This window comes from Pleurodeles waltl, chromosome 6, assembly GCF_031143425.1.
Source record: "Pleurodeles waltl isolate 20211129_DDA chromosome 6, aPleWal1.hap1.20221129, whole genome shotgun sequence".
In the NCBI taxonomy this organism is placed as follows: domain Eukaryota; kingdom Metazoa; phylum Chordata; class Amphibia; order Caudata; family Salamandridae; genus Pleurodeles; species Pleurodeles waltl.
Window position 1 is genome coordinate 114,701,732 of NC_090445.1, and position 12,611 is coordinate 114,714,342.

General features: G+C 49.0%; 1 protein-coding gene across 1 annotated transcript; it reads left to right on the top strand.

Moving 5' to 3' along the window:
• Positions 1 to 4,178: 4,178 nt before the first annotated feature.
• On the top strand, positions 4,179 to 11,851 carry EPOP (elongin BC and polycomb repressive complex 2 associated protein). Its single transcript, XM_069237486.1, has one exon. The coding sequence runs from the start codon at positions 4,425 to 4,427 to the stop codon at positions 7,608 to 7,610; it is 3,186 nt and encodes a 1,061-aa protein (XP_069093587.1). The 5' UTR covers positions 4,179 to 4,424; the 3' UTR covers positions 7,611 to 11,851.
• The last annotated feature ends 760 nt before the right edge of the window (positions 11,852 to 12,611 follow it).

Sequence of the window (12,611 nt, forward strand, 5' to 3'; positions counted from 1 at the left end):
GTTATGAGGAAGTTTCGAGACTTGAGTAAAGAGGAGGTTATAGGACTCGGAGGTAAGACGAAGCTGTGTGCCTGAGGTTAAGAAGAAGCTATTTGTTTGGAGTTATGGGGTTTGCTGAATTGTTTACACTGGAAGGTTACAGAACAGGAAGTTATAGGGAGCCTATGAAACTGGAGTTGAGAAGGCAGTGGAATTAGTGTTAAGACTGTGGGCGAGAGTTCTTCAGTACCTATAAACTTAATATGAAGTAGTGGATGATGTAACAGACTTACATGGAAACTGATGTATGCAGTCACTCTTGATATGGAACCTGATGTATGTGGTCACTCCTGTGTAGTTTATGCACAGATAGTTGTAGCAGCTATTGTGGAGATGATGCCTATGTCTGTGCTTAGCCTCAACAGGTGAACTGGACAGGTGTACTAGGCAGCCTAGCACTTGATTTATACAGACGTGAGCTGGGAGATATGTATGTCTCAGTAGGCTTCCATCCTTGATTTAGTACTGAAACCGCCTTACTCAGTGGCGTGTTTCCTACAAGATCACTGGTTCCCAGTGTTTTCCAAGCTTCATACGTCTTTGGTATTGCATTTATAATGCGTAATACCATAGGGCTTCTCCCTGAGCCCTTCATTGCTTAACATCTTTGTTTAGCCTACATTGTAGGGGCTTATGGTCTGACCCCTCTCACTTGTGCTGCAGACACTCCGATTATTGTGTCTCTGGATGCGCAAGATGACACAAGACCATCTAAGGTTAGCCTCTGTCTCTGTAGCTGGTTGGATGAGGAACAACTACCTCAAATGTAATGGTGATAAGACTGAGGTACTAGGGGTGGTCAATCAGCCCCAACTATGGGGCTCACAGTGGTGGCTGGATGATCTAGGGCCACTGCTAAGTACGGTGGTAAAAAAACTGGGTGTTTGGCTGGACTCTAGGCTTATGAACGAGCATCAAATAAATAATACCATGACCTGTTGCTTTGGGCTACTTAAATGTTTATGTTAAGAAATATTATTTGGCTCTTAACTTCTTCAAGCAAAAGAACAATTGTACAGTATCCAGGTTAGACTATGGGACTATGGAAATGTTTTATATTTAGGTGCCTCAAAAAACCGATGAACAGGTTCAGTTAGTGCATAACGCACAGTCCACCTACTATGCTATATTTTCATTTTCACTTCTGTCTCCTCACATTTATGCACTCTTCGCTGGCTGCCCATTAACAAGCGCATTTAGTTCAAAGCTTTTAGCTATATACACAAGGCTCTTAGTGGTTGTGGTCCCACCTATCTCAGTGCGTTGTTTCATTTGTACTCTCCAAAGTACAGTCTTTGCTCTAGCAGTCTGCATCTTGCTATAACAGGTCGGTGTAAACTACCTAGGCACGGTGGGAGGTTGTTTGTCTTTCTTGGTCCAACCTTATGGAACTCTCTCCCTTTGAAAATGTGTTTGTGTACTTCCTTTATTGAGTTTCCTAGTCTGCGGGAAACCTGGTTGTTATAAATGAGACTGATCTCCATTTAGTACTTATAGGGTTGAGAACCCCTGTTGGGGGTAGCCATGTTGTTCTCCACAAATTCACAGTAAATAGTCAAACGCAGCTTTGGAAAATATATTCACACTAAACCCATAGGGCAGTCAGGGAATCTGACAGTCTGTGTAACGATCTGATGTGGGTGGGTTAACTTCAGTTCTACAAGAAAGTTGTGTCCGTTTCTTCGAGGTGTAGCCAGGATGGAAAGCTGGGGATCCCTCTGCCCATCCCCCTTAAAAGCAGTCCCTGGTCTTCAAGTCACCGGGATTTTCACTGAGTCCCATATAGCCAAATCCAGCCCTGTGTTTATGTGATTGGATGAGAGATTAAAATGGAATTAACACTAATTAAAACATTGAATATTATTGTGGTGATAGCAATTATCAATTACCTTGTAACTATTGACATACTTTCAGATTGTTCTTTCATGTCTGAATTATTACCGTTAGTAATTTATAGTATTATCTCCATTGTTGTGATGTTACATAGCAATAATTAGTATTTGCTACAGATAAAGACTGTTGTCACAGACTCCACGAGGGGGTTTGACTCTCCGTCCCGCACAAAGCAGGTAAAAACTTCTGCAAATATCCATTTTCCCAAAGAGATATTTTAGAAAATGTAATCTTGAACCTGGTTTGATCACAGGGTTCGTCAATGGTAAACCAATGTTTGTATTAATTCTGTATGTTTGTGGCATTAGTGCGCGCGAACATATCTAAAATGTAGCCACCACTGTTCAGGGCCAGAGATAAATACACAGTCAACCAGTGCTTAATTTGTAAATAAAAAGGTGCCGGTGTCCAAAGCCCTCCGCGGCTGCTGCAATTAAATGTGTGAACACTGAACACAGAGGCGGCGTAATCCTTAAACCATCTCGGGCCTCTTCAATCCATATAAAGCCACTCTCCGCCCCTTCAGATCATACTTGCAGCTTTCTACTTTCTCCCTTTATGACGCTTTTTCGTTTTTCCCTTCCTCCGTCTTTCCCATATGTCTTTTGCCCGCAGCAAATGCTTGAGGCAGAAAAATAAGCCCGGCCCTCAAAAATAAGTGCCGGTGCTCAGCACCGGAAAAAACAAGCACAAATTAAGCACTGCAGTCAACGAATGATTGGAGCGGAAGTTCACTGATATTGACTGCAGCGTTGCCGCACTACTATCATTGTATCTGTTTTTTATGGCGTTATTTCTCAGTCAGCCTGGAACTTAAGCCACAACATTGACTACTTGTAATTTCTTTGTAGTGAGCGTGCACTATACCAAAACAACATAGGACGCAACAAACGAACGCTGCACCTGCGAAAAACAGCAATTAATGTATCGTTATAAAGTCAAAATGTAAACGGCGTATATTGCCAATAACAGTTTGAAATTTCTTCCCTACGTTTTCGCCTGCACTGATTGTTTTTGTGGTGTGCAAAAACGCGAACCGTGTATTTAGGAGATAGTTTGAAATTGCATAGATGTTCGTGTGCGTGTTTCGGAGACAGCGCTGTTAAGAGGAAGCATCTGCCACACGTCGGCACTAGGAGTTTTGTCGACAGTGTTTTCTAAAGTCCGCCATTCGCCAACAGGCAGATTTTCATTATATTATTTGCCATTGTCAAGAAATGAACTAAAGTGATCCGGCGCCGTCTTAAGCTACAGTTGGGGTAAAGCTTTGAAATGGGACGCCCGAGTGAAGCTGAGGGGTCGAAAGCGTATTTTTACTCCTGGCGTGTGGCGCCTGCTCTGGTGTATCTGCCGCATGACTCGGGCGTTGGTTATGCATGTGCGCCCGTCCGTGTGCTGTGCGTCTGCTGGGTACATGTAAGCAGTATACGAGCGCAATTTGTTTCATTGCGCCCGTGCTCACAGTTTACGCCACACGCGCCGACATTAAATTGCCCGGAGCGGGCGCAACGGGTGTTTATCCACTGCAGAGATTGTGTCCAGTACTCTGGACGCAATAGGTACAGCTGGCCATGGAATATGGGATTTCTGAGACAGGGCTGGCACCGGGAGCCAGGAGGCAGTTCTACCGATCTGAAGTACCAGACATACCGCGGTAAGGAAGTATGAAATAAGGGGGGTTCCGATTTGGGCAACCGTGGAGGAGCTCCATACTTGCAAATATTTGGGAGCTCGGAAGAGGGACATTTAAGTTGGAACGAGCCGGGAGAGATGTATTCCTCTTCTCTTGCTTTAGAACCGGTGTTTTTTTAGTGACGAGATGTTGTTGGTCACAAAAGCACAAGTCCTCCCGTTAGCAGTGACATCTGGCAGGGTCGAGCTGCAGGTCTTAATATGCACCCTTTGCGTTATAAGGGGCAGCGGCCTCTTTGTGTCTGGCTATGGGATGGTAGTAAGGACCTCCGTGTGTGCGTGTGCCATCCGTGCATTGAAGCACCTTTGTCTGGGGCGCTCGTGTATGCAGCAGATCGCAAGACCGTACAGGGGAGACCCTTCCCCCACACAAGACGGCGACAGAGCCTGCCCCTATCAGCGATGCCCGTGGAAGTCAAGGTTTTTTGGGAGTTTTTATGGGGCGAAGGTGTGGGCTGAGGGGGGTTTGGATGGGGGAGGGTAGGCGTGGTGACGTCACACAACTGCGATGGCCAATCAGCTGCGGGAATGAAGAGGTGATGTGCTGCCGGGGAGTCTCCTATCATGCAGAGCTGGTGGAAGCTGCAGCCAGGACAGGATCACAGGAGGTGCGCTGCAGGAAGCCGTATGTCCCGGTGACACGCACAGACCTTCGTGCCCCGGCCGCACACGGACAAACGCGGCCCAGGGCACAGACTGAATCCACCAGACCCCGGGCCATGCCGTGCCCCAGCTCCCTGCAACACATACTGGCTCCGGCCCTGCTCTTTGTGCCCGCTGCTGCTCACTGAAGAAGGAGGATGCTGGCTTCAGGCGAGTACCAGGGCCTGCGACAGCGGGAGCGCCTGAGGAAGCCCCCTTGTGACATGTACCTGGCACGGCTGCCCCCCGGAGAGTTCCAGGCAGGCTTCCAGGAAGTGGAGGGCATCAGCCTGGGCTACCTGCAGGTGGACGGGCGTAGAATGTTCTCCCTGGCCCAGGTGCTGAGCGACCTGTTCAAAGACATTCCCCGAACCACTATAAGCAAGAGGATGGAGAGTCTGCGCATCAAGAGCCGGCGCTGCGACCTGCGGGAGCTGCGCACTCTGAAGGCCATGCAGTCCTTGCCCAGTCGCGCTGTGCAGGGTTCGCTCATCTCCCGGGAGGACCTGGCTGTTCTCTGCCAGGAGGCACGTCGCCGACGCAGGGCCGAGCCCACCCCTCAGCTGCCACTGCCTCTGTCCGGCTCTAAGCAGGGTACCTCGGCCGGATACTCCAGTGACTCTGACTCCAGCCTGGAGGCATCTAGTTCTGGCAGCGACACTTCAGGGGACTCCAGCTCCGCAGAGGAAGATGAAGGGGCCGGCAGCTCGGACTCAGACTCCGGTGACTCGGTGCAAAGTACCCGCTACCGACAGGCTGCCCTCCCGGAGCCCGATCCCAGCCTCTTGCGGCTCTCTCAACACCTGTGGGCTCGGAGTCTGCAGGGACAGTCATGGGGGGTGTCGGGCAGAGGAAGAGGACAGGCGGAGGGCGAGCAGGGGCCCTCTGGCGTGGACAAGCGACATGGAAAGTCACGATCTGCACATCAGAGGTCTGCGCAAGTAAACCCACGAGGCGCTCCCGGGCATTCGAGTTCAGCACCGGCAGATCCAAGGATATCAACAGGGCCTTCGAGATCAGCAGCAACAGATATAAGAGCAGACGGCGTAAGACAGAGATCTGAAACTGGTCATTCGAGGACTACACCGATAGATCTTCGAGCAGCAGCTGGGCATTCTAGACCAGAAGCTATAGATCTAACAGTTTCCACCGGAAATTCCATGCCAGTACAGGTGGACCCTAAAGTATCAACAGGATATTCTAGGCCAACGCCGGTAGATCCCAGAGCAGCCAATGGTCATCTTAAACCAGACACGGTAGACCATAAACATAAAGCAACGAGTGGACATTCTAGGCCAGTGCTGGCAGACACTAAAGCAGCAACTGGACATTCAAGGCCCTCATTGGTAGATCCCAGAGCGGCCGCTGGAAATGTTTGTCATGTCCCGGAAGATCCAAGAACAACACCTGCCAAAGAGAGATCTGCAGCTGGGTATGGGAGATCACTGCATGGGAATCCGGGATATGCCACTGAAGATCTGGGATCATCACACGTACAGGGACGATCAGTGGGCACAGCTTTTGATGAAGACACAGCGACTTCCAGGGCAGCAAGCAGAAGTGTGGAATCAGCAACTGAATGTCAAAGACCAGCTCTCGGAGATCTGACAACAACATCTGGGTGTCAAGGAGATCGAGGGGCTAAGGTACCCTACAAGGATGATCTGAGATCATTAGCTGACCATCGGGGGGATATGGGCGTAGCAGCAGAGTACCCGGGATCAGTTCAACATTATATGAAGCCAGCAGCTGGATTTGAGGGAGATCTGAAATCAGCGGTTGGGTATCAGGGAGATGGAAAGTCTACAGCTAGGTATCGTGGAGTTCTGGACTCGGAAACTAGCTACCATCGGGATCCTGAATCAGCAGCTGTGTACCAGGGATTAGTACACAGTGACCTAGGACCAACAGTAAGATATCAGGGAGATGTGGAATCAGTATCTGGGTATCGGGGATTAGTACACGGCGAACTGCTCTTAACGGGTAGATGTCATTTTGATCATAAATCTGTACAGAGTGATCTGGGATCACCAACTGGATATCAGGGCGATCTGGAATCACCAACTCGATCTCGGGGATCAGTACAGCGTGTTGTTGGAACGGCAGTTGGAGACCTGGGCTTTTCCTTAGGAGATTGTATAGGAGATGAAAACCACTCCGGATCAGAAGTAGACATTACATTTTCGGAAGGAGATTTAGGATCAACTGAACTCGATCTGAGAATAGGGACGATAGCTCGGGTGCCTTCAAGCCAGGAACAGGGCTCATCGAAGGGGGATCAGGGATTGATAGTGGTGGGACCACCGACATGCAGCAGCTGTGGAGAGGGTCAGTTGGGTTCGATAGAGTTGAGATTAGTAGGGGAAGATATGGGAGCAGCAGAGAGGCCTAATGGACTATCTGATCTCCAGAGTCCAACAGACAGAGATCCGGGAGCAGCTGAGAGGTGTCAGGTACTAGCAGACATAAATCTGGGGGCAGCAGGCGGAAACCAGGGAATAGCAGAGGTAATGCTGGAATCGACCCAGGAGGGTCAGAAATCAGCAGACGGAGATCCAAGCTCAGGAGACGGATTCGAGGCGGGACGCAGCACCTCTCTGTTATTGCCAGGACACCAGTTGGTGGAATACAAAGGCCCCGAGTTCACGCCGACCATTGCAGCACCGCAGCAGCAGAGGCACCCCTGTAGCCCGGTGGAAGATAGGGGAGCGACGCCATCAACCGACAACAAAGAGCTGCTGCGTGGTGAGACTACGGAAGATGATCCAGCGTGCGAGGGCGCCGTAGAGACGCTGCCCTGCTCCCCCCCAAGAGACTCCCCCGAGCCCCGCAGGGATCACTTCGACAGGCTCATCAGGCAGTCCAAGCTCTGGTGTTATGCAAAGGGCTTCAGCGCAGATGGGAAAGAGTTCCGCCTGTCCTTCGGCAGGGCCCCTTCCTCCAAAAGAGCCCGCAGCGGCGGCAGCACCCCCTCCAAGAAGGCTTTCAAGGGCAGCGGCTCGGAAAGGAACGCCAAAAGGAGACGGCTTCCCAAGGGCACCGAGCCAGCAAGGCAACAAAGCCGTCGCCGCCAGCGTGCCCGGCCTGGGAGGAAGAGGAAGAGCAGCAGCGCCGCGCCCACTCCCGCCCGGCGGCCCTTCACTCTGCTGGAGCACTTCCCCTGTACCCCCTCCCTAGTGCTAGGGGCCGACGGAGACCTCAGTCCGGCCTACTCCCTGGGTGCAGGCCGCTCCAGGTCAGTACCCAAGCCGCACCCAGTCTGGAGTTGGCAGCTGGGGGGCAATGCCATCCCGCTGCCCCCCAGCCTTAAGTTCCGAAGCTTCCCCCCTATGGAATATTGGTAGGCCCTAGCACTGGCCTACATGGACATACTGTCTCAGTAATTGTTGAAAGAGGTGCACTTTGTGAAGTCTCGCGCATGGTCACGCACTGTTTGGAGGATACTAATTCCGCATGACTGAGGATTCAACGTACCACAGCTTTCCGCCCAACTGGTGCCCCCGAGTTCGTGTCGTTTGTTATACTTATACTCGGAGAATGGAATTCGAGCGAGATCAGGGGTTGTGGCCAGTACTGGTGTCTACACTTGCGCTGCACTGGGGATCTGCGGGCTTCGAGGGCCAGGCACAATCCTCAGGGACTCACTTCAGGAACGCCTAGCCATTTGCACACAGACCTGCTGCCAACTATTCGTCTCCGGTTTACCAAAGAAACAGGATCGCCTCAATTCTCGTCCATTCGTCTCTGGGGGAACAAGGCAGGACTGCAAAAGGTTCTTGTGTTACAGGCCAGCAGATTTCAGGGATTCGGCGGTGAGCGGCTGCTCTGGCCTGGAGGGGGAGGCCTGGAAATGCTTTCTCTGAGCAGGAGGGGGAGGGGCCCCGGGGATACACTGATCTGTAAAGGTCCTGACAGGAATGCGAAAGAAAATGCCTCGAAGGGGGTAGGGGCCTCTACACAGCAGCCCTGGAAGTGCATCATCCCGGCTCTGCCCTGTGCCTCCAGCCACTTTCAGCTCAGGAACAATTGTGTCAGCGCAGGGCCATGTGCAGGGACTACAGCGAACACAGCCGGTCGCTGCAAGCAAAACCTCGCCTGGCTGCTGCCTCAGCTACCGCCATGACTAACGAAAAGGTGCTAAATGTATGCTGTTTACGTCTCAAGGGGGATTACGTGCTGTGGTCAGCCACTCCAGACGCTTGTAGCATCGACACTGGGCATGGTTTCTAATTTATAACGAAACTGAGCCCTTCAGATTTGGAGAAACGTGCTGACTGCGTCCCAGGGTGTGAACATTGGTCCAAGATATGGTCACTAAACGAACAGTAGAGTGCCTGCCCCAGGGGCGACCCTCGGGTTTCCGCTGAAGTCTCCGAGCTGGAGGGTGTTAAGTTAGTCTTTGTTAGCCACGTGTGTCGGCTGTATCTAACGGGGATATGACACGGCTTTCCTACATGCAGGTGTTTTTGTTACCCGTGCAAGTTTCAATTACTGCTGCAAAATAGAAATTGACTGCGAACTGCCTGCTTTCTGCCTACAAACTAATTTTTAATTCGCATTGTTATTAGCTGTGTTTTCTATATCTGTCAAGGCGTAGGCCGCCTTGTAAACTACACACCACTATCAGGGGCATTCAGAGTATCTGCACTTCCCTCCACACTCCTGCAGTGAAATACGTTTTTCACTGTCACTGTTAGTTGTGTGGGGGGCTAGTAACAAGGGGAAGCCCTGAGTGTCTGGTCATGATGACACCTGCTCAACTAGGGTAACAAACAGCATATCACTCTTGGTAATCCTTATACATTCTTTATGCCCTGCTGTTTTAATCTGCCTAAATTATAATCAAATATATTCTACCTGACCTTTGACAGAAGGACATGTGAAGGTGGGAGCCTGTTTCCTTTCTTATAGAAAACGATGCTAGCTTATGCCGTGGCAATAACGTGGAATTTGACTTTTACACAGTAGTATAACATGTAAATCTGTTTATTAGCATGTTAAACTGTGCCACATTTGTCTTCACTGTCATGGGGTGCATACATATGCACTATGCAGTGAAAATAAACGTCACAATAACGTTATTTAGAACAGGAGTACACATAAACTTTTATTCACGCACGTGTTACTACGGCGAAAATATTAAATGTCATGTTATTCTTCCCGTGGCACAATTCACCTAAATTTAGGGAACACGGCTTACTGTCTCACAGAATGTGCATGTATTACCGTTATTGAAGAGGGACGGTGTATCCTTAGTCGAGGCTACGTCTTCCTTTTTTTACGCCATAGCCACTTACCACACTCAAAAGTAGTTATAAATAGCACACTACACTTCGTCCAACTATACTATAGCTGTATTTGATAAATGATTACAACATGGAGACCACGCTGCACTATGCAGTTATTTTCTTCAGCCATGCTCTATAGTGGTTGGTCGCAGTGTTCACTTTCCGCTTTACACTGTAAAAATGAATGTAGGTTTGTTCGTATAGTTGATATATCGTTGTCTTACAGATTCCGTGTGATGATCACTGTACATTGCAAAACAACGGGGCATACACTCGAAAGGCTCAAAGAGTGCATAACCCCTTGTTTCTGATTTCTAGGCCTGAAAGGAATAGCATGGCATAAACCATATATGCAGGATTTACCGATGCTGTTCTCTAGTAATTGTAGGAGGACATCTTGACCGACACGAGCGATTGATATCAAATAGTTACAGATATGCCATAACATTCTATAAGTATAGCTATCATCTAAAATGAAGTAGTATATGCTGGTGTGATAAGGAATATATGCCATTAACTCGTGCTATTGCAGCAAAGATGCGTAATAAATGTGACCATAGTTTGACAATCTGGCACTTGTAATGTTTGCCTTGGTATTAAGTGTAAGCCGATATATGTGGTGGGGTTGGGGGTAAAAGTCCGTCTCACCATAATTAAGCAGTGTCGTAAACGTCACGTGTATTTGATGCATTTGTGTACCCACAGATAGTCTAATGCAGATGTGTAAAAGGCAACCAGCACTCAGTAACAGCCGATACAGCCCCTGGACAATCTCCCACGCACAGCCTTTCCCGTCCCCTGCCATTCGCGGGGGGTGCCATTGTTCCTATTCTTATTTAATTCCTCTCTAGCTAAAGAGCCCCGGTTTGTATCTGCCAAGAGGCGGCCGTGCGAAGCAGAAAGGGAGAAGCAAGCGTTAATTGAAGAGAACCCCTAAGCCAGCACACTGGAGGCCAGGGAGCAGGGGAGAGCCGTGAATAGGCAGGCCTTTAAGAGAAAACACTGGCTTTGTTGGGCCGCCTTCTCTTGGCGGTGCTGTTCAATGAGATTCTAATGTATGAAGCTAGCAGGTCACTTCACCAACACCAGGGCCGGCGCCCCCAGCTCCAAACTCATTCTTCGTAGTCAAAGATAAACACAAATACCTCAGAGACTAACGTGTTTACCACCCCTCCTTTCCTAGCACAACACAATACTAGACTTACCGAGGAGGGAGGGATCTCAGGCATTCGGCATATACTGTAATTCGTGGGTCTGTGCTTGCCACGCCTAAACTAGGTCCTCCCTAGACCCTCTGACGCTGGAGGGCTCCGGACCTGTTTACATTTTGCAAAAACACCACTTCCATCAGGCACAGCCTTAAGGAATCCCATCGTTAGTGGTACAGAAACCACATCCCGCAAAGTCAGCCAAAGCATCTCCCCAGGAATTGGAAGACTGTGGTGTTACAGAAACAAAACACTACGGATATATACAGAAGCCCCTCTCCCACTACGTGGCCTCCTTCAGACAGGTACTGAAAAATGCAGGCCTGTCGTGAGCGGGGAAGAAGATGTTTACCCATTTGTTGTATTCCTTTGTGAGGGTGGCAGGGTACTTGAACACAGGCCTAGGGCAGAACCACGGCCTTCAGTCTCAGGAAAGGCCCCGCCTGCAGGAGGTGTGCTGCCGGATTCGGCCTCTTTCTTTTATTCGTCTTGTTTTGTCCCCTAGGCTTCCTGCCTCATAGCTGCATAATTGGGGCTGTGGTTTGGGGACCGAACCCCGCGGCCTCAGTTTTCATGTAAATGACTTGAACTCTGCAGGAAGGGGGGTTAATGCAGACTTGACCTGCTTTGCTCATCAATCCGAAGGGACAAAACAAGTCCCACTGAGAGAATTTAAAGGCACAGCTCCCCCTTTTTTTGTTCGGTGCAACTAGAAACAGGAAAAAAACGAGATTGCAGGAACTCAAAAAGTACGTCAGCAAATTGTGACAGTGTGCAACCGTCTCATTGTATGGACAACTAGTACTGCCTTATTTAAGGTTCCCATCTCCGGGAGCAGTTTTCGGTGGCAGGAGGGGACACCAAAATAAAAGCCGTTGCAGAGAAACGTGAACTGCTTACTTACTGCCCGAGAACGAGTCCTCCTGGCCTTTCGTCAGGTTGTGTATTTTTCAGTTGTATATTCGATTTCTCAGAATTACTATAACTTTATTTATTTAAAGTTTGAAGTTTGAAAGTCTTGAAAGGAAGTTTTCATCCTGTGTGCAATATGGAATCTGCTCTGATTAATAAATGCCGATTTTTACAGATCGTTACTTGTGTTTGCTTTTTTATGTATGTGATTATGAAGGCACCGTGAACTCCCCCTTTTCAGTATCTCCAGCTGCTTTCCATATCACCCCCCCCCCCACCCTCTTACAAGGAAACGTTACCCTTTGCGTTCTCGAAATTATACTTGATCGGAAATCAATAAGAACTTCCTTTTCATTTGCCGGCTATATATCAATCCCCACGCTTCCTCTTAAGCGTTGTTCAAAAATGGGCATGGCATTTTGTAATTATGTATATTCGATTTGTACTTTGCTGCTCTTGTTTGTAGCTGGTGTTTTTAGTCTTTTTTTATCTTTAGTTAATTTCTTACAACTCTTTTGTGCTGGCAGAAAGCATCAACAATGCGTTTAGATGGGAATTGTAACAATAACATTAAGCCCAGCTAGGACTTGAGAAGAACACCGCTGAAAACACCAGATAGAACACACATGTGCAGCAGTATATTAGTCAACTATTGGTACATGTTTACTAAAATTCCCAGAAACTACTTGCAATAGTTTACTTATTGGGGGGGGGGGGAGGGGGATGTGTGTATTCGTGTAGGGTACATCCATCTGGTCTGTGATTTCCGAGAGGCGCCCAACTCTATAAAACAAGACTTTCAGAGTTACCTTCTACCTCGGCTCGACACAAAATACTCGGTCGAAAGAACAAGGCTGGGGCCGCTGGAATTCGGCAGCAGAAAATCAAATTAATACCCGGGTGTCTGCCGAGGAGATTCCCTGTGATCTGAAGCAGA